A 27,124-nucleotide genomic window follows, 5' to 3' on the forward strand; every position below is an offset into this window, starting at 1 on the left:
CTGTGTGCCTGTGTGTGTTACTAGTAATGAAACCCAGGGTCTAACATGCTAGGCATGTGTTCTATCACTGAACTACATTCCCAGACTTAAGATCTAAAGTCTAGGCCGGGCGGTGGTGGCGCACGCCTTTAATCCCAGCACTTGGGAGGCAGAGGCAGGCGGATCTCTGTGAGTTCGAGACCAGCCTGGTCTACAAGAGCTAGCTCCAGGACAGGCTCTAAAGCTGCAGAGAAACCCTGTCTTGAAAAACCAAAAAAAAAAAAAAAAAGATCTAAAGTCTCAATCCACTGAATGTAGATAAATGATATCAGATCATCCTCATATTAATACAAACAAAAAATTACAGATGAATTACAGATTCAAATATGAAAGGAAAAACAATAAAGATTTAGGAATAAACAGGATAATAAGATCCTGGCCTCAGAATTGGTAACATTTTCTTACTCAGAGGAAACACAAATAACTAATCACAGTGGAAAAGTCTAAGAGCTGAGCTATGTTAATAACCTCTGGGCATCAAATGAAGCCATCCGTGGTATAAAGAGACACAGAATGAAAGAAGAGATTTTAATAACTATATCTAAGATGGGGTGCAGGTTGCATGGCACATATAAAGAACTCCTGGGCTGAAGAGATGACTCAGCGGTTAAGAGCACTGGCTGCTCTTCTGGAGTCTTGAGTTCAACTCCCAGCAACCACACGGTGGCTCACAATCATCTATTACAGGATCTGATGCCCTCTTCTGGCATGCAGATGTTACAGCACTAATATACATAAATAAATAAATTTTTACAAAAAAGGGGGGGGGGCTTTTCACAAGAGATATCCAAATGGTCAAAATCTACTTGGAGGCATCCAAGGCCATCGATATTCAGAGGAATTCAAATTAAAAACCACTATTTACTTTTCAATAAATGTAAAAGGCCAAAGAAGGACACAGAAAAACCCAACAGTTAACAGGTGTATACACAACCAGACATTTCACACCCTGACATCTCAGACATGTCTTCTAAAGAATATATTAAAACAACATTGTGGGATATTTGTACACCATATGAAAATATATTGCTGTGATTGGTGTAGTAAAAAGCTGAATGGTCAGCAGCTAGGCAGAGGGTGTAGATGGGACTTCTGGTCAGAGAGAGAAAAGAACTCTAGGAAGAAGGTGGAGTCCCCAGACAGACTTGGAAGAAGCAGCAGGAACCATATGGAGAGATGAGGTAACGAGCCACACAATAAAATGTAGACTAAAATAAATGGGTTAATTTAAGCTATAAGAGCTAGTGGGACAAGCCTAAGCTAAGGCCATGCTCTCATAATTAATATTAAGTCTCTGTGTCATTATTTGGGATCTGGCTGGTAGGACAGAGAAAGACTCATTACAAAGCAACCACTGATAGCCCACGGCAGCATTCACAAAGCTGACCTGTGCACGCTCACTTCCCACTTCTAGGAGATACACAAAAGAAAAATGTGAGACAGGATGAAAGCATCCTCAGCTGTCGCCACACAAATGTCACCAAGGGTAGGATGAGGAGATGAGACATTCAAAAAAATGCAGGGTAACGGTGATGAACACAATGTGACAGAACCTCGGAACAGCGCGCTAGAGGAGACAAATCAGACACAAGTATGTATGCCGTGCGTGTGTGCATACACTCCCCTGTGCATGTAAGGTTCACAGCAGGCGACGCTAGTAAAGTTGGAATCACAATTACTCAAGGACAGGGGACTGAAGCCCAAGAGGAGTTTCGGGGACAGGCTGTGTATCTACCTCTGCATCCTGTTGTGCAGGCTGTTCAGCCGGGAAGGGGCCTTCTGCTGCACACTTACGATTTGTTCACATTTCTGTGCACACATTGCAAAAAGTTCACATGATATTCCTGGCTTCCCCATAGCAGAATTGAAGTGACCCCAACATTACTCTGAGACTGGGAAACTAGGAAAGGTCAAGACAAGGTCATGATGAGGTCAAAGAACAAATTTAGTGAAGGAAAGTGACCAGAAGAAAAAGGTTAGGGTTAAAGAATTTCCAATTTAGAACCTCCAAGGCAGTCAGGCCTGGAAAGCTGTTTCATGTCCTAAGTGTTGGGTTCACGACATCTCAGAAGATTTTATCTTTCCATTGTAAAAACAGCCAAGGTCCATTTTTCTCCCAACCTCCCTTCAGGTTGCTATAACTGAACATTATAGAATATACACATACAAATATTCTAGAGGAAGGGTTTATGCTGCCTTTTGGTTTTTTAATCATTTCCTTTATTAACCTGTGGTAAGCCTTCACAATGAGTTCCCTAAACCTGCCCAATTTCAAATCCCATTCATTTCTCTCTCAAGAACAGAGGCTGCCATATGGCACTATTTGATCCCAACATCGACCACAGAGCGCTAACACAGTGGGCACCAAATTATACCCACAGCGGTGACAATATTACCTTCTCGGTGAGCATGCATGTTCCTCAGGAACAAGAACAATGTGTCATGTCTGCTTTCACAATGTATGACAGTCTCTTTCATGGGAACATTTCTTTTAAATTTATTACCGTTATCGGTTTATTGTTATTTTATGTGTATGAGTGTTCTGCCCTCGTACATGTATGCACACCATCTAGGTGCCTGGTGCCCAAGGAGGTCCAAAGAGGGCATCGGACTCCTTGGAACTGGAGTTAAGAGTGGCTGTGAAGCAGTGCTGCTGCTGGGCATTGAACCGGGTCCTCTGCAGAGCAGCAAGTGCTCCTGACTGCTGAGACATCTCTCCAGCCCCACAGGAGCATTATTTTTGTTGCCAATGTTTAAAGATGTGCAAGTAAGGCTGTGTACAGAACCCACTAAGGTAACTTTATTTCATACTCAGAAGACAGCTCAATTGACAATCTAATTAAATGATGCTAACCAAACCAGCTAAACTTATTTTCCTTACCTATAAAGAAAAGATTCTCTGTTAGAAATATTTATTAACAAATTAATAAATAAAAATTTCACTGCAAGAGATTCTTTCAGAGTACAATGCTACCAACGTAAAATCTGAAAATGTTTTGTCTTAACACAGATCTTACAAAACACTTTTGAAGTTAAATACAGTCAAAGTAACTATACCATCAAACTGATTTAAAAACAAAAAAAAAAAAACAAAGAGGTCAAGGAGATAGCTCAGAGGTAGGGTGCCTGCCCAGAATGCACAAGACCCTAAGACATTGAAAAACATAAACTAGAAATTCAAGCCAATCAATAGAGCAATAGTGTTCACAGAGGAAGTAGCTGGTAATCTACATGGTGCTGTCTACAACCCTAAAAGTATATATGATGCAGATAGAGGAGCGACCCTCAGAGCTAAGAGGCATCAGGAGGCATCTCTCCAGCATCCTGTCTCCAAAAGGTTAAACAGCCTTAAAGGACTGAGAATGCACCATGCAATGGGTCCTGAAAGGAAGTGGGGGGGGAGACAGGAGGGGAGAAGATAAAAGGGGAAAGAGGGAGAGAGAGGGAGGGAGAGAGAGGGAGAGGCAGAGGCAGAGACAGAGGCAGGGGGAGAGAGAGAGAAATAAACAAACTTGTAATTCAGAGAGGCTGTTCTGGGAGATATTAGAAAGGCAGCTGACTGTGAGCCTGAAGAGCAACTCAGTAAGCAGCATTCTCCATGGTCTCTGCTCCAGTTCCTGTTTTCAGGTCCTGTCTTGGGTTCCAGCCTTGGGTTCCTGCCCAGGCTTCCCTCAGTGACAGACTACAACACATAAGCTGAAATAAGCCCTTCCTCCCAAGGGGCTTTCATCATAGTGTCTGAAACATGTGGCTCTGGCAGGCCTTGTTCTTCTCCCCTGAATTCCCTGTGCCTTGCTAAAACCATTACATTACACTCCCAAAGCCAGCCCCCAAGGTCTATTATTGGCCACTTTCTCCTCCTGAGACTGATGACCAAGGTCCAGTTACCAAAGTATTAAAGTCTAGCAATCAAAAGCCCTCTTTGGTTCACCTAATTGACATGCACAATTAAAACTAAACACCTCATCCTAACATGGGGTTTCCCCTTCCCCTTTAAACCTCCATTTTCCTATGGGCCATGTCTGTCTCCTCTCTATCCAGACATTCAGTGCTTTGTCCTCCCTACGGGACAAATGCCCCTGCCCCTCTCCCTCATCCTCCTGTCTTTGTCTCTTACTCCCCGCCCTCTGTTCATCTGGGGCAAATAAATCTCTTTTGTGCTAAGAACTTAGTCTTGGGGTCCTGAGATGATAGTGTTCCTTTCGGTGTTTATTAAAGCAATAGAAAGATAACTAGGACACCCCGCCTTGGTCCCCAGGCTGGGTGGAGCAGCAGAAACCATCTTCACTGGGAGCTCACTAGAAGGCAGGAAGGTGTGGCCCCAGAGTAGTGCCCAGGGCAAGGGGGTGAAATGATGCCTGCAAAATGCTTCTAGACTACAGAGAGTTAGATAAGGTAGTACCCACAACACGCCATTGTATCCAACACTTCTCTTTTTATGCGAGCAACTAGATCTTTATATGCCGAATCAGACTTTGCTATTTTTTTATTTTTTATTTAGTATCCACTTAACAGCCAGAATCCCAAAACCAACTGGCTCTTGCTCAGAAGAAAAACTAGCGAGCCATTAGAGAGAGACCTCACCTCTAAAAGAAGTTTTATTTATTGGCATAAGAACAGACAGGAGGACCAATGGAACTGAATAGAAGACCCAGATATCAATCCACACATCTTCGAACACCTGATCTTTGATAAAGAAGCAAAAAATATCAAATGGAAAAAAGAAAGCATATTTAACAAGTGGTGCTGGCATAACTGGATATCAACATGTAGAAGAATTAAAATAGATACATATCTATAACCATGCACAAAACTCAAGTCCAAATGGATCAAAGACCTCTACATAAAGCCAGTCAAACTGAACCTTATAGAAATGAAAGTGGGAAGTACACTTGAACGCATTGGCACAGAGAACCACTTCCTAAATAGAACCCCAGCAGCACTGACACTGAGAGAAACAATTAATAAATGGGACCTCCTGAAACTGAAAAGCTTCTGTAAAGCAAAGGACACGGTCAAAAAGACAAAACAACAGCCTACAGAATGGGAAAAGATCTTCACTAACCCCACATCAGACAGAGGTCTGATCTCCAAAATATACAAAGAACTCAAGAAATTGGACACCAAAAGATCACATAATCCAATTTTAAAAAATGGAGTACAGATCTAAACAGAGAACTCTCAACAGAGGAATCTAAAATGGCTGAAAGACACTTTAGGAAATGTTCAACATCCTTAGTCATCAGAGAAATGCAAATCTAAACAACTCTGAAATTCCATTTTACACCTGTAAGAATGGCCAAGATCAAAAACACTGATGACAGCTTATGCTGGAGAGAATGTGGGGAAAAGGGAACACTTCTACATTGCTGGTGGGAGTGCAAGATGGTACAGCCCCTTTGGATAAGAATATAGTGATTTCTCAGAAAATTAGGAAACAACCTTCCCCCAAGACCCAGTAATACTACTTTTGGGTTTATACCCAAAGGATGGGCAATTGTGCCACAAGGACATATGCTCAACTATGATCGTAGCTACATTGTTTGTCATAGCCAGAACCTGGAAACAACATAAATGCCCCTCGACTGAAGAATGGATAAGGAAAATGTGGTACATTTACACAATGGAGTACTACACAGCAGAAAAAAATAACAGCATCTTGAATTTTGCAGGAAAATGGATGGAGCTAGAAAACATCATTTTGAGTGAGGTAACCCGGACACAGAAAGACAATTATCACATGTACTCACTCATAGGTGGTTTTTAAACATAAAGCAAAGAAAGCCAGCCTACAAACCACAAAGCCAGAGAACTTAGACAACAGTGTGGACACTAAGAGAGACTTACATAGATCTAATCTACATGAGAAGTAGAAAGTAGAAAAAGACAAGATCTCTGAGTAAATTGGGAGCATGGGGACCTTGGTGGAGGATTGAAATGAGGAGGGGAGAGGCAGAGAGGGGAGCAGAGAAAAATGTAGAGCTCAATAAATATAATAAAAAACGTATAAAAAAAGCTTTATTACATGAATGGATAATGCTAACGACTGTCTTACAGATCTAAAAAGGTGGCTCAAAAAATAGCTTTAAAAAAAGTTGTAGCCGGGCGGTGGTGGCGCACGCCTTTAATCCCAGCACTCGGGAGGCAGAGGCAGGCGGATCTCTGTGAGTTCGAGACCAGCCTGGTCTACAAGAGCTAGTTCCAGGACAGGCTCTAAAAAAGCTGCAGAGAAACCCTGTCTTGAAAAACCAAAAAAAAAAAAAAAGTTGTGAGGAGAGGGTGAAGTCCTGAGTGGATGTGTGAGGAGAGGATGGGGTCCTGAGTGGATGTGTGAGGAGAGGATGGGGTCCTGAGTGGATGAGGAGAGGACGGGGTCCTGAGTGGATGAGGAGAGGGTGGAGTCCTGAGTGGATGTGTGAGGAGAGGGTGGAGTCCTGAGTGGATGTGTGAGGAGAGGACGGGGTCCTGAGTGGATGAGGAGAGGACGGGGTCCTGAGTGGATGAGGAGAGGGTGGAGTCCTGAGTGGATGTGTGAGGAGAGGGTGGAGTCCTGAGTGGATGTGTGAGGAGAGGGTGGAGTCCTGAGTGGATGTGTGAGGAGAGGACGGAGTCCTGAGTGGATGTGTGAGGAGAGGACGGAGTCCTGAGTGGATGTGTGAGGAGAGGACGGAGTCCTGAGTGGATGTGTGAGGAGAGGACGGAGTCCTGAGTGGATGAGTATTGGTCACATGAGCATGGCCATGTCAAGGATCTGGCAAAGTCTTCTCCAGGTTATTGTGGATACTGACAGTATATGCTGAAAATGTCCCCCACAGCTTTTTCCTCTTGGATGTTTACTGCCTGAGACTACTCCTGCAGAGAGCCCTCCTGAGATGAGCTAGGCCTTCCTTCTGGTTCAGCTGATTACAGTAAACCTGCCTCTTCAATCCAGAGGCAAAAAATAAACATGCGGAGTTTCCCAGGTGCTGCCTTTGCATCTCCATCAGGACACACGGCACACCTTCTGTCTGTGTGTCTTGTTTCTGCGTCCACCATCGCTGCAGCTAGGTCAGTCCCTAGAACTGAACAAGACATCTGGGAACACACATGCGATGGATGGATTACCTCCCTACAAATTATTGGTCAAAGAAATCCTTGAGACTGTCCCAAGCCATAGAAGCCAGTGCTTTGGGGAGCACCCTAGATGGAAGACAACTTCTGGAAATACGCTCCGGCTTTAGTACACTGTCTGGCTTTTGTAGTGCCAGAAGCTGCTATCCAGGTTACTGAGGAACACTTGTCACTGACAGTCCTGCTAGCTATTAATCCTGTGTGCTACATTATCAACAGTATTTGAAAGATCCGCCCACTGGTACATTAATGGTATGGCTGCTACGGATACAACCAGGCGGTTGGGAAATGAGTGTGAAGGCCACTCCAGAGGGAAAACCGCATTCTGTACTGTAAGCCAAGGCGGGAAAAACCCTGTACCCAAGAAAAGCACATAGGTTGGGGCAAGCTAGTGCTATTACTTTGGTAAATGGGTCTAATAAGCCTGTTGACTGTCTTCTAAACATCTGTGTCTAATTTCTGCTATGCATAGCCTTAGTTATAGAGGAAGGCTTGTTTGCTATGGGAGATGGTTACCCACAGACTCCTAATAACCAAACAGATGAAATTCAGCGCCTGTTGTGGTGTGGCGGCCCAGTTATCAATACAGACTTACACATATCACTCTTCCAAAGCTCAGGTAACAGTGCAAGAGAGGGAAGAAAGCCACTGAAAAATGGGGTACAGATGTAAACAGAGAACTCTCAACAGAGGAATCTAAAATGGCTGAAAGACACTTTAGGAAATGTTCAACATCCTTAGTCATCAGAGAAATACAAATCTAAACAACTCTGAAATTCCATTTTACACCTGCAAGAATGGCCAAGAATAAAAACACTGATGACAGCTTATGCTGGAGAGAATGTGGGGAAAAGGGAACACTTCTACATTGCTGGTGGGAGTGCAAGCTGGTACAGCCCCTTTGGATAAGAATATAGTGATTTCTCAGAAAATTAGGAAACAACCTTCCCCAAGACCCAGCAATACTACTTTTGGGTTTATACCCAAAGGATGGGCAATCGTGCCACAAGGACATATGCTCAACTATGATCGTAGCAACAATGTTTGTCATAGCCAGAACCTGGAAAAAACCTAAATGCCCCTCAATTGAAGAATGGATAAGGAAAATGTGGTACATTTACACAATGGAGTACTACACAGCAGAAAAAAATAATGACATCTTGAAATTTGCAGGTAAATGGAAAGATCTAGAAAACATCATATTGAGTGAGGTAACCCAGACCCAGAAAGACAAATATCATATGTACTCACTCATAAGTGGCTTTTAGACATAAAGCAAAGAAAAACCAGCCTACAAACCACAATCCCAGAGAACCTAGACAACAAAGAACACCCTAAGAGAGACATACATGGATCTAATCTACATGGGAAGTAGAAAAAGACAAGATCTCCTGAGTAAATTGGGAGAGGGTAGGAGGGAAAGGGAGAGAAAGAGAGGGGAGCAGACAAAAATATATAGTCCAATAAAATCAATTTTTAGAAAAAAGAGAGGGAAGAAAGCATGTACGAGCTGCAGGACAGGAGTGGAGCGCTGCAGTATAGCTCTCGCCTCTGGGGACAACATGACCATGGCATTGCCATCACCAGCAGAGATAGCCCTGACTCTAGTTCTAGTGCAGGAAGCGAGGGACAGCGCCAGGTCCCAGTATCTTAGTGACTTTTCTATTGTGCTAAGACACTGAGATCAAGCCAACTTAATAGAGTTTATGGGGGGAGGGGGAGGACTTACATTTTCAGAGGCTTAGAGTCTGTGACCCTAACGCTAGGACAGATAGCAGCTTTTGAAACTTCAAACTCCCAGTGATGCCCCTACTCCAACAAGGCCATACCTCCTAGTCCTTTCCAAACAGCTCTATCAACTGAGGACCAAGCACTCAAACATAGGAGCCTACAGGACTATTTTCATTCAAACCACTGCAGCTGGATCCCACATACACTGTCAGCCTGCCTCACAGTTGTACACAGTTTGGAAAGGTCCAAGGATATACAGGAGTAGAAAGTCAACTGTGATGGCTGTTCTCGGTTATCAACTTGACTGTATCTGAAACTAATTAAAACCCAAGTGGCTGGGTATACCTATGAGGGATTTTTTTTTTCTTAATTGAATCATTTGAAATTAGAAGACCCATATTTAATCCAGATCTTTTGAGATGGGGAAGATCTGAGCCATACCCCCTGGTAACAATAAACAAAGGAAGCTTGCTCTTTGCCTGCTTTCTCTTGCTCTCTGTGACATGTCCATTCCTTCAGTGGCGTTAGAGCCTACTCCTTCAAGATTCTGGATATACTGAAGGTCAGCCGAAACGTGAGGCCTTGTGGACAGAACAACTATTGGATTCTTTTTTTTTTTTTTAAATATTTGTTTATTTATTATGTATACAATATTCTGTCTGTATGTATGCCTGAAGGCCAGAAGAGGGCACCAGACCCCATTGCAGATGGTTGTGAGCCACCATGTGGTTGCTGGGAATTGAACTCAGGACCTTTGGAAGAGCAGGCAATGCTCTTAACCTCTGAGCCATCTCTCCAGCCCCCAACTATTGGATTCTTGAACCTTCCACTGGTAGATAGATGGATGTTGGACTAGTTGGACACAGCCATTCTAATAAATCGTGTGTGTGTGTGTATCTTGCATATTTCATTCTATCAGTTCTATTAATCACTTGAGACCCCTGACTAATAGATCAACTAGTTAGGACTTCTGAAATACAGCTTTCATGAGGGATGCTGGGAGGGGAATTTTCAGTGATATAACTATTTTTGAGTCATGTGTTCTCTTAAATTAAGCTGAATAAATTCACTGGCTCACCAGGGTAGACTCGTGTAGAATATCTTCCTTGGCCGATCCCTGGTACCTTATCTCATGGGATTACAATTGTTCATAGGCCCCCAGAAAGATAGCAAATCAGCTGGCACAAAGACAAAAGATGAACAAGATGTAGTTTCTACCCTTGAGAAGTTCAAAATCTAGACCAACGCTGACCTAGTCACACACAGTTCCTGAGCTCCTGAAATGGGCCTTGCGCAATATCTCAAGTTATTTTGTAATTAACATAAATTTTAAGTTGATACATGTAACTAGGGGCCACCATACTGAACAATATACATCCAAATACATACAGTGTAACTAACCCAAAAAGTATGGAAAACCAATGCCACAAAGTGATAGTGACGAACACTATTTACCTACCTCGTTAAGTATGCTCTCCAGAGTGGGAGGGGTGTCCACTTGAGGAATATCAAACTCCTTGTCGTCAATCTAAATAAAAAAAATCAAGGTTCACAAGGCTTTTCCTCTTATAACTGTCCGATATTTTAAATAACCAGAACCACTGTTAAAGGACAAGCTTACTGGATCATCTCTCAACTCAGCAATTCCCATCCACACATCCAGCGACTCTCAAGGCCAAGAACACCCTGCCTGTGCTGCTCTGACAGCCCTAGACCTTTCTGGAAAGTTGAAAGACGTTTGTACCTCCTTTCTTAGGATAACAGAACCACGTCTCACGCCAGGCCCTCCCCCTTGCTGAGTCCAGACTCGAGACTGAAATGACATTCCAAAGCATGGCAGAATTTCTTGTTTCTCTCATGGTGAGGGACCACTAGCTTTTCTAAAAGCTGTCATTAATACTCTCAGAGTCACAGAAGCACTTCTACTCCGTCAAGAAGGGAAGCAGATAAAGTGCCAGGTAGAGTTCTATTACCCGCATCGGCTCTGTGACCCTGAGAAGGCATTCAACCCAAACGCACACCACGTCCATCTGTAACATGTAACATGGATAACCAGTGTAAAGCTCATGGGACAACCCCAGAGCACTCCACACACGGTAACAGACTGACTACACAGAGAAGAGTGACGGGACCCCGTACCCGGAGCAGACTCCTGCTCACCAGGCTGCAAATACAGTAGGTTCAGGGCATTTGTGTCACACAGCACACTAACCCAAGTTTTGTTCAAAACCATCACTTGATAGATTTTTTTTTTTACCAGATCATTTTTGAACTCCAGCTCCTTATCCAGATCTATGCAAGAAAATTTTGAAAGAGAAGCTTCAAGACTGAAAGACTTGTTCAACTCTTCCTCAGTAGTCCTGGCACACAGGTTCTGTTCCAAATTCTCCTGGTCTGGTTCATTTTCCATATTTGCTCCCAGTAACTGTACTCAACCAATCCAAGCGATTATGTTTCTTGCTTTTGGCCTTGGATTACAGTGATCCAGTGACGATCTCTTCGGTAGGAAGGTAGGTGTTGTCTAGCTATTCTCCTCTCAGCTGGACATTTCAGAGAAATCCCTGCTTGGGGTCCACGTGGCCATCTATAGATCGGAGGGGAGCACGTGGGTGGAGGGTTCCTACGACAATACAAAGGGGGGGGGGGTAAACTTAGCTCTGACTTGGAGAATATAGGACTGGAGCCTCTACTCACCCAAATCATGAGACAAGTAACAATGGCATGAAACGTGGTAGGTACTAGACAGTATCAAAGTGGATTTATATAGCTACAGCCAGAGGGAAAACTGATATCAAAAGCTTCTAAATAATCATGCCCTTCTATTCTGGAACCTCAGGGTAGCTCTCCAGCTCCCTGGCAATAGCACATATGCTGGCTTGGCTGCCATCAACTCCGAGCCAGCTGAACATACCTACCCAGGACAGACAGTTATTTAATACCACACTATCAAACCTAAGAGCCGGTGGAAAGGGAGCGGCAACAACGACTGTAGGGTAAAATAATTACACACTGCCAGTCACGGAAAACATGGCTGTCTTCAGAGAAGAATAAATACTGAAGAATGTAGAAATGTATACAGATGCACTGTGTGTGTGAATGAGCAGAGGCCTGAAGACACGTCAAGTGTCCTCCTCTACTACTACTACTACTGACTCTCCCTCTATTCCTTTGAGGCAGGGTCTCTCCCTCACCCCAGGGTTTTACCAGATAGGCTGGAAATCAGCAAACCCTGTGAGGTGCCTGTCTCCACTCCCCTCAAGGAAACATACCTGCTGTGTTACAGTCATGTGCCATACGCCTGGGTGGTTATGTGGGTGCTGAGAGCTGAACTCCCTTCTTCATGATTGCACAGGAAACACTCCTAACTACATCCTAACTCCTAACATCTCTCCAGCCCTTAGAAAACTCAGCTTTTTAAAATTAACTTAAATGGATTCAGAATACCATCTGCCAGTGGTAAAGATAATTTATCTAGTGTGTCCAAGATCTTTTCTTCTATTTCTAGTGCGCACACATACACAGTAATAAAATACAACACAAGTAAGCTTAGTTATCTTAAAGCAACATGCCCAAACTCACTGACAATTTTTAGCACCTATGATTAGGGTATTAAAATAAAATGAATAGCTAATACATGTAAGACATATGGACTTATGAAAACTGACTTTTTACAACTGAAATTGACTCTTCTATCCCATCTGGAATATTTCCAAACACAGACTAATTTCTTTGAAACAAACTCTAATATTTTTCCTTCAAGACACATGCTATCAAAATGTTCCTAGGAACATAGCTGAGGGCATTATCTTGGCCACATCTTAACACATCATATCCGGTTCTTAACGTACTGCTCCTTATCAGACACAGGCAGCAGCAACAGTGGTGCTCACACACCTGCCTTCAAAGACTCTGGACAAGTTAATTCTTTTTAATCTCCTCCCATCATCCTGTGCACCCACTCCGGGATTCGTGACCCCTTCTTCTGTTCTTATGTCACACAGACACACGCACACACACGCACACACATGTGCCACTAAGTCAGTTAGTGTTACTTATATGTACATGTGTTTAGGACAAAACATATCCAGGGCTCGTGCCTGGAGAAAACTGACTGCCTATAGTCCTTTATCTAGGATGGGTGGGGCCTTGTGGACTTTCACTATCCCCATTGGCATGTCCACTGCTGTGGTCAGTATTTGGGTCTTGTTTAGACAATCACACTGTTACTATTTCAAGAGTTAGCATGTCTACCATATTATAAGGTACAATCTTGCAGCAGGCATCCTGGTCATCTAGAACTTACAAACCTTTTTTTAAAGATGTATGTATTTGTATTTTATGTGTATATTTTTAAGATGTATATTTGTATCTTATTGTGTTTTTTAAGACGTATGTATTTGTATTTTATGTGTTTATTTTGCCTACATGTCTATCTGTGCACCATGCACATGCTGTTCCCTCACAGGCCAGAAGAGGGCATTTGAACTCCTGGAACTGGAGGTGCGGCAGGTTGTGAGCCACCATATGGATGCTAGGAACACTGCCCAGGTTTTCTCTAAGTGCAGCAAGTACTTTTTTTAATATTTATTTATTTATTATTTATTATGTATACAATATTCTTTCTGTGTGTATGCCTGAAGGCCAGAAGAGGGCACCAGACCTCATTACAGATGGTTGTGAGCCACCATGTGGTTGCTGGGAATTGAACTCAGTACCTTTGGAAGAACAGGCAGTGCTCTTAACCACTGAACCATCTCTCAAGCAAGTACTTTTAACCAAGGAGCCATCTCCAGGCCCTGGTTCTTACCATCCTTATGCCTCTTCTGTAATGTTCCCTGAATCTTAGGTTCAGGAGTTGTGTTACAGATGTACCAATTGGAGCTGGGTACTTCTGCTGCTTCTTAAACAGTGGGAAGGCCCACGTGGAAGGAGAAAGGAGAGAGAAGGCAACAAGCAGATGGAGACAGAGAGACAGTGGGCAGCTAGACAGCAGAACAGTTTCAGCCTGTAAAAGCACTTGCCACATAAGCCTGATGACCTGAGTTCACTTTCCAGAACAACGGCAGAACGAAAGAACAGACACCCACAGGCTGTCCTCTGATCCCCACACATGTGAGTATGCATTCCCCCAACAATAAATAAATGTTACTTAAATTATAAAACCAGATATGGTGGCACACATGTGTAACCTCCAAACTCATACAGTAAGATGAGAAGGGACAGAATCATCTGGAAGCTTGTGGGCCACCTAGCCTGGGAGAACATGGCAGGAGAGACAAGAGGAAGGTAAGACCAACTCCTCAAAGGTGTCCTCACTTCCATCTGGAAACTGATCACTCCCTCTCCCTGTCTCCCTGTCTCCCTCCCTCCCTCCCTCCCCTCCTCCCTCTCCCTCTTTCTCCACACAAAATAAATAAATAGAGAAATACTTTTTAAAAAACAAAGACCCTGAGGAGGACCAGCTGAGGAGGACCAGCTGAGGAAGACTAGCTGAGGAAGACCAGTTGGGCCATTCTCTGGCCATTGCATGCCCACGCACGCATGTGCACACACATCAGGTTTCAATCTGGACTCTACCAGTTCCTATCTGTGACGTTGGGCAATCTGGTCGCTCTGAACCCCTTTTATTTCTACATCTGTAAGTGGAACCGTGTGAACATCTGTGTTGTTTGTATTGCTTTGCCAGAACAGCACCTCTTGTTCTGGAAGGAGCTCACCAGCGGTGCTCTCTGTGGAGGCCGCCAAACATCAAGGGGACTGGGGGAGAAGAGGCCTGAGTAACCCTCTGATACACAGAAGAAGTTAAACAACAGAAAGGCCAGATACTGGTTTGGAACCTGCCTCTACTGGCAGGACTTTACTCCAGGCCCACACTCCCCAGGGGAATTAAATCAGTCTTTCAAAAAGTATAGATTGGGGGGGGGGGAGGGGATCCAGGTTCTAGTCTTCCAATCAGCTCTGCCCACAGCTTTGAGCAGTTTGGCTACGCAGGCCAACATACTCCTCCTCCACACCTACCCTACCTCTCTCTTCACCACTTCCTCCATCCCTCCCCTCCTGGGACTCTTAGGAGTCCTGACAGAAGAATGCAGTTCCTCTCTTCCTGGGACACCATGGCAATAAAGGATACACTGATTACGAGGCACTGAGTGAGGCCTAGATACAGTAATTTTCAAGAAATAATATATGTTAATATTTACAAGTTCCTCAAGATTTCCAAAACCTTCAAAATTAAAGACTCTAAATTGAGATTAGTAGTTTTGTAAATATCACACATATCTTCTGACGTGACAGCAGTTTGGTCATGTGATGAATGTCAACAGCTGTGTGAGAGACTAACACGAAGTTATCAGACACCCTCAAAACCTTGAATTACTGCACTGAAGACTCTCTTACACTAACCCATCCTGCTTGGCCCCATACTCCACTACTCTCTATTTTCACTAATGAAGTCACTATCTCCTCATCTTCACCTCTTTGTCACTTAAGCTTGCTACATCTTTTCTTTCTCTGTGTTAGCAAATACTCTCACTGAAGTAGATACATCTGATTTAAAAGTTACCATGCTGATCTTTTAAAGGTCACTAGAGTAACTAGTGTAGAGTTACTCCCCTTACTCTTGATTAAGAGGCTGGGGTGATGGCTCGGTCACCAGAGTGCTTGCTTTGAAAACATGAGGACCCAAGTCTGATCCCTAGCACCCACATGAAAAGCTGAGTACAGCAACACATGCCCATGAGCCCAACCTGTGGGACTTGGGAGAAAGGGGCAACAGGATCCCTAGGCTTCTAGCTGAACTGACAAGCTCCGGGTTCAGGGAGAGACCTTGTCTCAAAATTAAGGTAGGGAGTGACTGAGGAAGACACAGGACATTGATCTTTGACCCCCATACACATATGAACACATCCAGACTACACACACACATGCATGCATACACACACGAGCATGCAAAAATACAAACATGCATATGTGCATGCACACACATGGGGGGTACGCCTAAACATACCCAAGGGAGGAAGCACTGGGGTGTCTGATGGTGCCTATCTTAATTACAGGAATTTGTAATTATGAAGTTTCTATGGCAAAGGAAACTTTGTTGATGTAACTAAATAAGGACCTAAGTCAAGTGGTGGTGGTGGTGGTGCACATCTTTAATCCCAGCACTTGGGAGACAGAGGCAGTCGGGTCTCTGTGAGTTCAAGGCCAGCCTGGTCTACAAAAAGCGAGTTCCAGAACAGTCAGGGTTGTTGCACAGAGAAGCCTTGTCTCAAAAACCAAAAAGAAAAAGGACCTTGAGATGGGGACCTTATTCTGGGTTATCCAAGTATCCCCCAATATAATCATACAGATCTTTAATAGTAGAAGACAGAGGCAGAAAACTGTCACAGTCAAAGGAAGCACTATACAACAAAAACAGGGGCAGGAAGAGGCCAGGATGACTCCAGCCGAGGAGGATGAAGGAAAGGTGTTAAGAGTCAGAGAACACAGACTGTCCCTAAGCATAACAGATCCTCTCCTACAGACCCTAGGGCAGTGGTTCTCAACCATGGGTCATGGCCCCTTTGATGGCCAAATGACCATTGGAGAACACAGATATTTACATTACAGTTCATAACAGTAACAAAATTACAATTATGAAGTAGCAATAAAAATAATCTTACGACTGGAGTCAGCACAACATGAGGAACTGTATTAAAGGGTCTCAGTGGTAGGAAGGCTGAGAACCACTGTTCTAGAGCCAAAGGCCTCTCCTGACACCCTGATTTTAGTAAGACAAGTTATGACTTCGAACGACAGAACTAAAATCACAAGTATACTGTTTTAAGTCACTGAATGTGCCATGGTTTGTACGGCAACAACAGGAAGTAAATATGGTTAGCAAACTTCAATTAATTTACTTCTGGCCACACCTCAATGTTCTGAAATAGCAAACAAAGTGAGTGATCACCCTGTTCTACATAGCGAGTTCCAGGACAGCCAGGACTGTCACACAGAGAAACCCTGTGTGTGTGTGGGGGGGGGGGGGGCGACAATCAAAAGAGACCAGCATCTTGGTAATTCTCAAGGTTATTTCCTTTTAAAGTTATTCCTAAAAATTAACAGCCAGGGACCATTTTTAAAAGAGGGGGAGGAGGCTGGAGAGAGGGCTCAGCAGTTAAGAATACTGGCTGCTCTTCCAGAAGACCCAGGTTCAATTCCCAGTATCTATATGGCAGCTCACAACTGTCTGCAACTCCAGCTCCAGAGGACCCTATACACTTACACAGACATGTAGCTAAACAACAATGTACACAAAATAAAAATTAATAAACTAAAAGAGAGAGAGGGCAAAATGTACCATATAAACAGAAAGGAACCATGATAACTGTGGCCAACTAAAAGCTGAAGCGGTGGTTCTCAGCCTTCCTAATGCTGCAACCCTTTAGTACAGCTCCGCATGCTGCGGTGACCCCAACCATAAAGTTACTTTCATTGTTATAACTAACTTTGCTACCATTATGAACTGGGATGTAAATATTTGTATTTTCCAATGGTCTTAGGTGAGCCCCACCTAGTCCCACTCCTCCCATTCCAGCACCCCCCCCCAAAGAAAGCCCACCATCGGCAGCTCCTCCCTTGGGACCGCTCAAGACTGCCTACAGGTTATTTAAGACCTGGTCCACAGATCTGCCACGTGTGCTGTTGTTCTCTCCTGGCTTCCTGGGAGTCCCCACCCCCACCCCCAGTACTCTGCTTTGCTTTGTTGTTTATTAAATCTAGATTTATTAATTCAGTTTGATTTGGCTTATTACCTTGGCAGAGGAACCCAGTAGCCAGGTATCCAATACTTATCAATCCCTGTGACAGAGTCGTTCAAATTCAAAGGGGTTGTGACCCACAGTTTGAGATCCAGTGCTCTACAGTGTGGCCAGCACTGGACTAGGTTCTGACTGTAGCTAACTGTACAACTCTAAAATAACTCTGAGGCCTCTCAGGCTTAGTGCTTTCCCCCCCTCCCCTGGGAACCAGGAGTCTAACAATTACCCTTAGGTATTGACTCAGTTCCTAATATTTTGACTCAGTCCCTGGGAAGGGGTCAAAGTAACCCACAGATGTTCTCCCTTACCCCGCCTGATCTGGCAACTGCTCTCCAGCCCTGGCTCAGACCAATCATTGCCAGTAGCCTTTTGAATAAGCCAATCATAATAGTTGAAGAACAATCCCAAGACTCCCCCCTTGTTTCTGTGGCTTTTTACTTTAAAAGTAGCCTGTACCAGCTATTAAGGGTATTTTTGGCTTTCTGAATGCTGAAAGACCCTGTCGCAGCAGAATTAAAACCCTCATGCTTTTACATCAACTGCGGTGTGAGAGTGTTTTCTTGGGGCAACTCTTCCTCGGTGATTGGACTTCAGGGTCCAACACTAGTTCACACCCATCCTCCAAGTCCCAGGAGCCTGGACCACACAAATGTTCTTCCCCTTCTGAGAGTCCTCATAAGATGCTCAGGGACAACTTGCTTAAGGAATGTTTTCCTAAACACTACCTTGGAACTTACATTCTTTGGATTCACTAGTTAACGTACTACAGTAAACATTAACATATTGTAGCAAATACCATGCAATCCTGGTAAGGAAACAATGTTAGCCAGCCTTGCTTCTGCTCATCCTAACCTAGTGTTTTCCCTTCTTTGCTTTGTCGTCTTGTGAGTTAATTTATATTCATGTTTTACTAACTTCCTCTAGTGAAAGATCTCATTTTTAGCAGCTCGCCAATGGCCACAGGATAAAACTCCAGATTCTGAGCCTGTACACAGGTACTCCCTACTTTCTCCACACCACCATGAGTTCTGGAGATACAGGCCTGCAATTCCAGGTAGCAGAGGCAAAATGGCTTCCACTCTCCCTCCTCTTCCCATTGTTTTCTTCTATACTAAAGTTCCTTCCTTCTTTGTGTGCACTGTCCGACTGCGACCTGGGTATCTGCCTCCCCCCCCCCCATCCTTTCCCAAGGTCAGGCATTTAGACAAAAGCCCTGTTCCCTCAAGGGCTAGAAGAAAGTTCCTGCTTGAGAGTCCTTTTCTTTATCTCAGTCTGGAGGAACTTGTGGCCCTTCTACACACACACACACACACACACACACACACACACACACACACGCCTGTGGTGCCTATTAACTTGTCAAGGTCCCTGCTAGTCCCACTCTAGCTCAGGAGTTCCCTTTCTTTCAGCCCCTTTAACCCTGGAAATCTCTCCCCTGTCACTGCTTCTCCTTGCTTTCCTGGGAGATAGCCTTGACAGTTTGAATAAACTTTTCTCTTTTCACCTAGAGTGGTTATTTTGGTTACTTTACTGTGCCCATTTTCTTTCATCCAGAGCCCGAAACCTGCGAGGGGCATAAATGAGCTCCCCTTCCAAGGGGCTGGGCCTCTCCTAGCTGAACCACACTGCCAATTTTGCCCTCCTGGGTGGGGATCACTTGCCTGTGCTGGCTTCTGCCACCCAACATATTTGGTTCCAGATGCTGGAGTCCAGTTGTTCCTCCTGCTCTACACATCTTGGTCTCTCCTCACCTACTTGGTAAGTGTCCTCTCTCCTTTCTAGGCCCTTTTGGGGAGCCCACCACATGGGCATCTCCCTTCTCTGCCCTATGGGCAATTCTCCCTACTATGGCATATGCTTCTCTCTCTCTATTGGACTCCCCCCTTTTCCAAAGCCTCTCCCAGTGCACCTCTCTGGCTGTTTTCTCCTCTGCCTGCTCTGACTGGCTAAGTGTCACTATGGAGCTCCCTGCTTTGTCTACTTGTACTATGAAGGCCACACTGGTATGCCACACTTGATGGCCTTTACCCAGCCTGCTCTGGGAAGTGCCAGGTCCTAATGGTCCCCTCCACATACATGTCCCTTTTTCTATGGCTGACCTCTCTCAGACAGAAGGGTGTCTTGGTTCTTTCTCTGTCGACTCTTCTAAGGACACCAAAGAGTTCAGGTGCCTTCCTCAAACCTATAGCCTCACCAGGCATGACCTCGATGCTATTCTTTCCTCTGCTCTCACCCCTGAGGAAGAGGGTTTGCTAGGTTGCTCAAGTCCATGCAGATGAGGTCTGCCACACAGTCCTGTCTGGTAGAGGCAGACACAGCTCCCCCCGGCCAGACCCCCACCAGAACTACCAGGTTAAATGCTGAGGATCAGTCCCCAAGCAGGGTAGCAAGAGACAAAATAGTTACTGGCTTCCTGGCTAGCCTCCAAAAGGCCTCTCATAAGATAATTAATTTTGATAAATTGAGGGAGGTCACCCAGGGGAAAATCCTGCGGAGTTCCTTGCCCTACTCCAGTACACAAAGCAAGACCCTAATTCTCAAGAGGGCATGCTTGTCCTCAACTCTCACTTCCTCTCTCCCTGATATTAGAAAGAAACTTAAAAGACTGGCTGTGGGCCCTCAAACTCCCCAGAGATATCTGCTAAATATGGCATTTAAGGTGTTAGGGGAAGTGCGGAGCAGGTAGAGATGGGGAAAGCTTCCTGAGAAAGAGAGAAGTGCAAGTTCCTGGCAGCTGCCCTAAGATGTCCCCCAACGAAGATGATGGGACACAGATAAAATCCACTTGAACTTGCTTCAGATGTGGCAAAGTCAGCCACAGCAGGGTCCCTGTCCAAACTGTGGACAAGCAGGACACTGGAGAGTTGATTACCCAGCTTCCCCTAGACAAGGTAGATGGGTCCCCCAGGTTACTCCTCCACAGGAAAGTCCGTTGGATTTTCTGGGCCTGGAAGCCAAAGACTAATGCTGCCCTGGGACCTCTGCCCACAACAAAACCAAAACCAAGATTACCATGAAGGAACCTAGAGTGATTGTCCAGGTAGCCTCTTCACCAACATTCCAGCCTTCCTGGGCCCTAACAACTTCACCCCAGTTAGCAGTAGTAGTTACAGAAGAGACATCACCCCTTTATTTATCATCAACAAAAGATTAGAACATCCTGTCCTCCAAGAAAGTCCTTTTCCCAAGGTCAGACATTTAGACAAAAGCCCCATTCCCTCAGGAGCTTGAAGAAAGTTCCTGCTTGCTACAAAGGGAGTCTTTCTCCTATCTCTGGCAAGAGGAACTTGTGGCCCTTCCCTCAATATACACCTGTGGTACCTATTTATTTGTCAAGGTCGATGCTAGCCTGTGGGCTCCCTCCATCCCCTGCTCAAAAGCCCCCTTTCTCCTAGTCCCATTGAACCATAGAGATCATTCCCCTGTCACTACATGGTTTCCAGGGAGACAGCCTTGGCAGTAGAATAAACTCTTCTCTTCCCACTCAGGAAGCAGCTTTTTTGGTTTCTTTACTTTGTCCATTTTCATTCATTGAGCAACCTTTCTTCCTAAATCATCTTCTAAATCTTGTAGGCTGTTCGTTCTCTCATTCTCTCTCTCTCTCTCTCTCTCTCTCTCTCTCTCTCTCTCTCTCTCTCTCACACACACACACACACACACACACACACACACGCTCTCTCTTGCTCTCTTGCCCTTTTGGGCTCTTGTATGTTTGTTCTCTTGAACTTTCTTCCTTGCTCCACTCTCTTCTCTACTATAAAGCCCAGACTGATTTCAAATTCATTAGGAGCCCAGGATGGCTACACTTTCTCTCAAGTGCTAGGATTATAGGCATGCTCAGTGACACCCTATTTAAGGCATGTTTTCCTTAGCACTGTCTTGGTACCTTCCTTCTTTTGATTCACCAGTCAACTTATCATATGACTACACCTTTTCTCTCCAACTACGCAAGAAAAAGCCATTCTTCTAAATCTCTGGGTTTAATAACCTGTATGTTACATAGATATTTAATAAACATCTGCTGGTTAACACAAGAATTGGAAGATAGGAATAACATCTGTGCTGTAAATTGAACGTATCAGTGTTGGGGAATATTATTTTAAGGTGTGTGACTTTTGTTTATGCTGCATTTGTTTAACTCTATGAAGCTGTGATTCTTAAACATCTGGTAGTCTAATAAAGAGCAGAATGGCCAATAGTGAGGCAAGAGCAAGGATAGGCAGGAATAGCAGGCAGAGTGTAAATAGAAGGAGAATCAAGGCAAAAGAGGAGCAATGGGAGAACAAGGAGAGGAGGATGCTAGGAGCCAGCCATGGAGGAAGAGTGAAAGTAAGATACAGAAGGAAAGGGAAAAAACACAGCGGCAAAAGGTAGTTAGGGATAACTAAGAAAAGCTGGCTAGCAACTAGCCAAGGCCAGGCATTTATAATTAAGAATAAGTCTTCGTGTATTTACTTGGGAGCTGGGTGGTGGGTCCCTCAAAAAGAGTAAAGGAGTAAAACATCAAACAACATTACCAGCATTGTTACCCATGACTGTTAAGTCTCAAGGACGGCATTTGACTCTGAGCGTACAGAGATCTGCACCACAGTAGGACAAATTAAAACTGACTCTACTCCCATGGGCACAGCCCGACTCCTCCAACTCCTGCTACAATCTGAGGTTCCCTGAGTTCTGCTTCTAAGGTTCGGATCCTTGAGCCATTCCGGTTCTCTACTCTCAACTTCCTGTTCACAGGTCAGGATGTGAGCTCAGCTGTTCCCGCAGCCGTGAATCTACCTGTTGCCACGCTTCCATGCCACAATGGTGATGGACTCTTAATCCCTCTGGAAATGTAAGCCCAAATAAACCCTACCATCCCCAAATTGCTTTGGGGCATGGTGTTCATCACAGCAGCAGAAAGTTACTACAATTCTATTCTATTTCCAAAGGCATCCCAGCTGCATCTAGGAGAGAGCTTTGTTCATCTAAAAATGATTTTTTAATATTTATTTATTTATTTATTATGTATACAATATTCTGTCTGCGTGTATGCCTGCAGGCCAGAAGAGGGCACCAGACCTCATTACAGATGGTTGTGAGCCACCATGTGGTTGCTGGGAATTGAACTCAGGACCTTTGGAAGAGCAGGCAATGCTCTTAACCACTGAGTCATCTCTCCAGCCCTCTAAAAATGATTTTTAATGACCTTTCAGCTTTTGACACAAACTCCTCTATGATCTCGGAGATTTTATAATTTTTTCCCATTTATTCGGCTGATTCATTAAAATAAAGAAATGTATAATGTGTCTCTTTCATTTAAAGGAACCCAACCATTAACTGCAGAAAAGAGAAATAAGAAAAGGTATGATTCACACAGCCAGGGTACTCCATCCAACTAGGTTTCACAGGAGTGCAAACTAGGAAATGGATACCTGCTGTCCCTTTGGTCACTCAGCTCATGCATGCCCATGTAATGGAAGGGACTTCATCTGTGCCAACACGAATAAACAGCACTCTGCTCCAACGTGGAGCAAAAGCCGGCTGCACTGCGATTCTTGGTTTTTTGTTTTGTTTTGTTTTGTTTTTTCAAGACAGTGCTTCTCTGTAGCTTTGGAGCCTGCCCTGGCACTTGCTCTTATAGACCAGGCTGGTCTCGAACTCACAGAGATCTGCCTGCCTCTGCCTCCGGAGAGCTGGGATTAAAGGTGTGCACCACCACCATCCTGTGTGGTTCTTAAGAGCACACGCCCAGTCTTCCTGGGATGCCTCAAAGGTACTCAGTTCCGGAAGCCACGCCAATCATGTGACTTTAGTGGTGCCACCAATCATGTGCCCATGAACCTAGCCAAAAAAGTATGCACAGGACATCTGTCTCCAATCTAGCCTGAATCAAGGTCCTTCCAGGAATGTGTAAATACTGTAGACAAAAGTTTTCTCTCAACTCTGGAGTACACCAGTTTGGAGGGGCCGTCAGGAGCCTGTTTTTCACACAGAACAGAATGAGCTCGGGACTGAGACGTTGGAGGTTCTTTGTGAAGGGGTAGAGGTACATTCATTCAGTGGTGTAATGACGCCCTACTGTGTCCCAGTTCATAAACTAATAAATCTCTTTTGGTCTAAGTACATTTGAATTAACATAGAAAGAGGCGTAACTTTGGAAAATATAATTGTTACCAACGTAAGCCTAAGAAGTCATTAACAGTGAGGAGTCCAGGATAGGGCTACAGCTGCTGACTCAAACCCACCATGTGCTTATGATGCCAGACGCAGTGAAGCAGCCCAAACGATAACTCAGTCCCATCTAAAGGGGAGCAGATGGGCCTCATAAGTATACACACGGGTGACTGGGAACTGTGGGTCAAGAAAAGATGTCATCGGGCTGGAGAAATGGCTCAGAGTTAAGAGCATTGCCTGCTCTTCCAAAGGTCCTGAGTTCAATTCCCAGCAACCACATGGTGGCTTACAACCATCTGTAAAGGGGTCTGGTGCCCTCTTCTGGCCTGCAGATATACACACAGACAGAATATTGTATACATAATAAATAAATAAATATTTTTTAAAAAAAAGATGTCATAGAAGGGCTTTGAAATCTAATAAACAAATCAAAAGTTAAAGGTAGTTCACGCTGAATTGGGAGGACAGTTCAGTCAGTACAATGTCTGCCACACAAGCGTGAGGACCTGAGTTTGATTTGATGACATCTGTCATTAAGTCCCCAAGACTCACAGGAAAATGTCAGGCCAACTGTGGCCCACATCTGCAACCCCAGCACTGGGGAGGTGTAACAGGCCCAGTGACCTGTCAGCCCAGCCTACCCAGCAGGCTGGGATCTCAAAAGCAGGGTGGGAGGCTATCAAGATGCCTCAGTGGGCAAAAAAACACGTCTGTGCAAGCCTGGCAACCTAAATCTGATTCCCGCGTTAAGGTGGGAGGAGAGAATCCCACAAAGTTATGCTCTGATCTCCACATGTATGACTTGGAAGACACACATGCACACAAAATAATAACTAAATTTAAACTTTTATTAAAAAACAAAAAAGGTAAGTCTGGGAAGATGGCTCAGTAATATGATGCACAGATACGGGGGCCTGAGTTTGATACCCCAAGTCCTATATTTAAAAGCTGCACAGGGCCGGGCGGTGGTGGCACACGCCTTTAATCCCAGCACTCGGGAGGCAGAGGCAGGCGGATCTCTGAGTTCGAGGCCAGCTTGGTCTACAAGAGCTAGTTCCAGGACAGGCTCTAGAAACTACAGGGAAACCCTGTCTCGAAAAACCAAAAAAAAAAAAAGCTGCACAGGGTGGCAGGAGCCCGCAATGCCAGCGCTGGAGAGATGGAGACCCGAGGATCCCTAAGGCTGACTAGCTCGCACTTCTAACTGAATCAGCAAGCTATGCACTGGGGGAAAGGTCTTGTCTCACAAAGAAAATAGAGGGTATGAGAGATGGCCGTGCGATTTGGATGAAAGCTGGCCAGAGATGGCTCTGAAAATGCACTGGTCTCACAGTAAGAGGTTGGTCCACGCCAACCAGGTGGCTCACAACAGCTTGTAATTGTGGTTCAATTGTAGTTGTGGAAACCTCTTCTGGGCTCCAACGTCAACCTCTGGCTTCTACATGCACGTACACACACAAGAACACTCACACAGTCACAAAAAGGCAGACATGAGAGTGCACACCACACACACACACACACACACACAGGCCTTACTTCATGACAATGGCTAAAATGTCTATGGAATAGTGGGATAAAGCTAAGAGTCACCAACAGTCCTTCAAATGCTGCAGGACAGAAAGCACTCACCAGCTGCCAACAGTCCAATTACAAAGGAAACCTATAAAGAAAATAATCAGCATCTCATTCTGTTCGAGGTCTGTAAAGAATTTTCTCACATAACTCAGTCACTTCAACCATACAAAGCCCAACAGTTCAAACAAAACTCCATTTATCTTTATTGTGTATTCTACAAACCGGGTCAGCTATTGCCAGATGATTCAATACTTTCCTGCTTAAATGTCAACATGAGCAAACCCATGACTTAAACACATGTGGGTCCCCCATCCTGGTCTATATTGGAAGCACTTCAAACACAGAAGTGTAACACAAACCCACACACCACGACGTGTAATTTTCTCTCAAACAGAGACACCTGGAATAGAGTTAGCAGCGCAAGGCAACATCTGTGCTTACATTACTTGGCGCTTTGGGGGCCTGGGTAGGGGGTGAGGGGTGCAGTAGAGTGGGCAGTTCAGTCACTAGCAATCCGGGCAAACACAGCCCCGCCTACTCAGAGAAGGATCGGTATCCACTCTGGATAACACAGCACAATCCTACTTTCTTTGAAACACGCCCTTTTAGTGCACCCAAAGTCTGGATTGCTGCGTCTTTCTGTCCCCGAGTGCCACACCTGGACAGCTAGCCAAGGTACAAGGGTGCCCCCAACTTCCACCCTGCGGCCCTCGGGCTGGGGCACACTGGCAGGAGGCGAGGAGGAACCACAGGCAGCACATCAGTACTACAGGGTGAGCGCCTCCATCCCGAGCGGCGTGGGAGGGACGGCACCCACCTCCCAGCCTCGGTGCCGGGTGGGCGCGTCTGTCCCGCAGCCTCGCAGACCCTGTCCCAGGCCAGCCCGCGGTGACCGCAGGGTCCCCGGGAGCCACCAGGGCGCAGGACCGGTCTGCGCACTCCTGCTGCGCCGCCCCGCCCCTCCCCACTCGGGGACACGCGTTACCTGAGCCTGCGTCCGCCTCGTCGGGACCCCGGCCCACGTGACCCCGCGAGGGCAGCCCACGCACGCGCAGTCTCTGCTGCTCGCGGCGCGCTTCCGCTCTCTCCGCTTTCGACGCCAGGCGCTGGGCGGTGCGAGTCTGTGCACCACGCCTTCCTTAAAGGGAGACTCCGCCCCGTCGCCTAGGACTGTCACCGGCGCCGCTGGGGCCTCCGAGCAGGAACACAGACTAGTCAATAGAGGTCCTCAGAAGGGAGAGGAACGTCCCTTTCAACCCTGAAAGTGAGTTCACCTGACCTCCCAGAAACTGACCTCAAAGCCAGGTACCGTGGCTTATGCCTGCGATTCTCGCAGGCAGGAGCTTGAGGCAGAAGGGTCACCGTGAGTTCAAGCTAGCCTAGGATACAAAATGAGGCCTGACTCAGATTCGATGGGTGGATGGATGGATAGATGGTGCGTGGGGGGTTGGAGACAGAGTTGGAATTAGTTTTGCTGGATTTGGTAGTATCTGCTAATTTTCTTTTAAAAGGCAAGCCCAGAACTGTCAGAACTGGGGGAAGAAGAAGCATTGTTTATGCAAATAAGCATGGATACCAAAAAGTGTTATTTTTCCATTTATCTTTTTTTATCGGTGTTTTGCCTGTATGTATGTCTGTGTGATGGTGTTGGATCCTGGAGTTACAGACAGCTGTGATCTGCCATGTGGGTGCTGGGAATTGAACCCAGGTCCAGA

At 45.2% G+C, this 27,124-nt stretch overlaps 1 protein-coding gene across 3 annotated transcripts in view; it reads right to left on the bottom strand.

Moving 5' to 3' along the window:
* Vps8 (VPS8 subunit of CORVET complex) overlaps window positions 1-26,507 on the bottom strand; it is a 216,731-nt gene extending 190,224 nt beyond the window's left edge. For 2 of the 3 annotated variants that reach the window (XM_038345871.2, XM_038345875.1), the window contains exons 1-3: window positions 26,395-26,507; window positions 11,138-11,500; window positions 10,340-10,408 (exon numbers count right to left, since the gene is read on the bottom strand). In XM_038345871.2, the coding sequence (XP_038201799.1) occupies window positions 10,340-10,408; window positions 11,138-11,290 (222 nt within the window). In that variant the 5' untranslated portion in view covers window positions 11,291-11,500; window positions 26,395-26,507. Of the gene's footprint in view, window positions 1-10,339; window positions 10,409-11,137; window positions 11,501-25,463; window positions 25,495-26,394 lie in introns of all 3 variants that reach the window. The other variant, XM_038345872.2, reaches the window with a different exon arrangement.
* Between the last annotated feature and the right edge of the window lie 617 nt (window positions 26,508-27,124).

Source organism: Arvicola amphibius, chromosome 10, assembly GCF_903992535.2.
Source record: "Arvicola amphibius chromosome 10, mArvAmp1.2, whole genome shotgun sequence".
In the NCBI taxonomy this organism is placed as follows: domain Eukaryota; kingdom Metazoa; phylum Chordata; class Mammalia; order Rodentia; family Cricetidae; genus Arvicola; species Arvicola amphibius.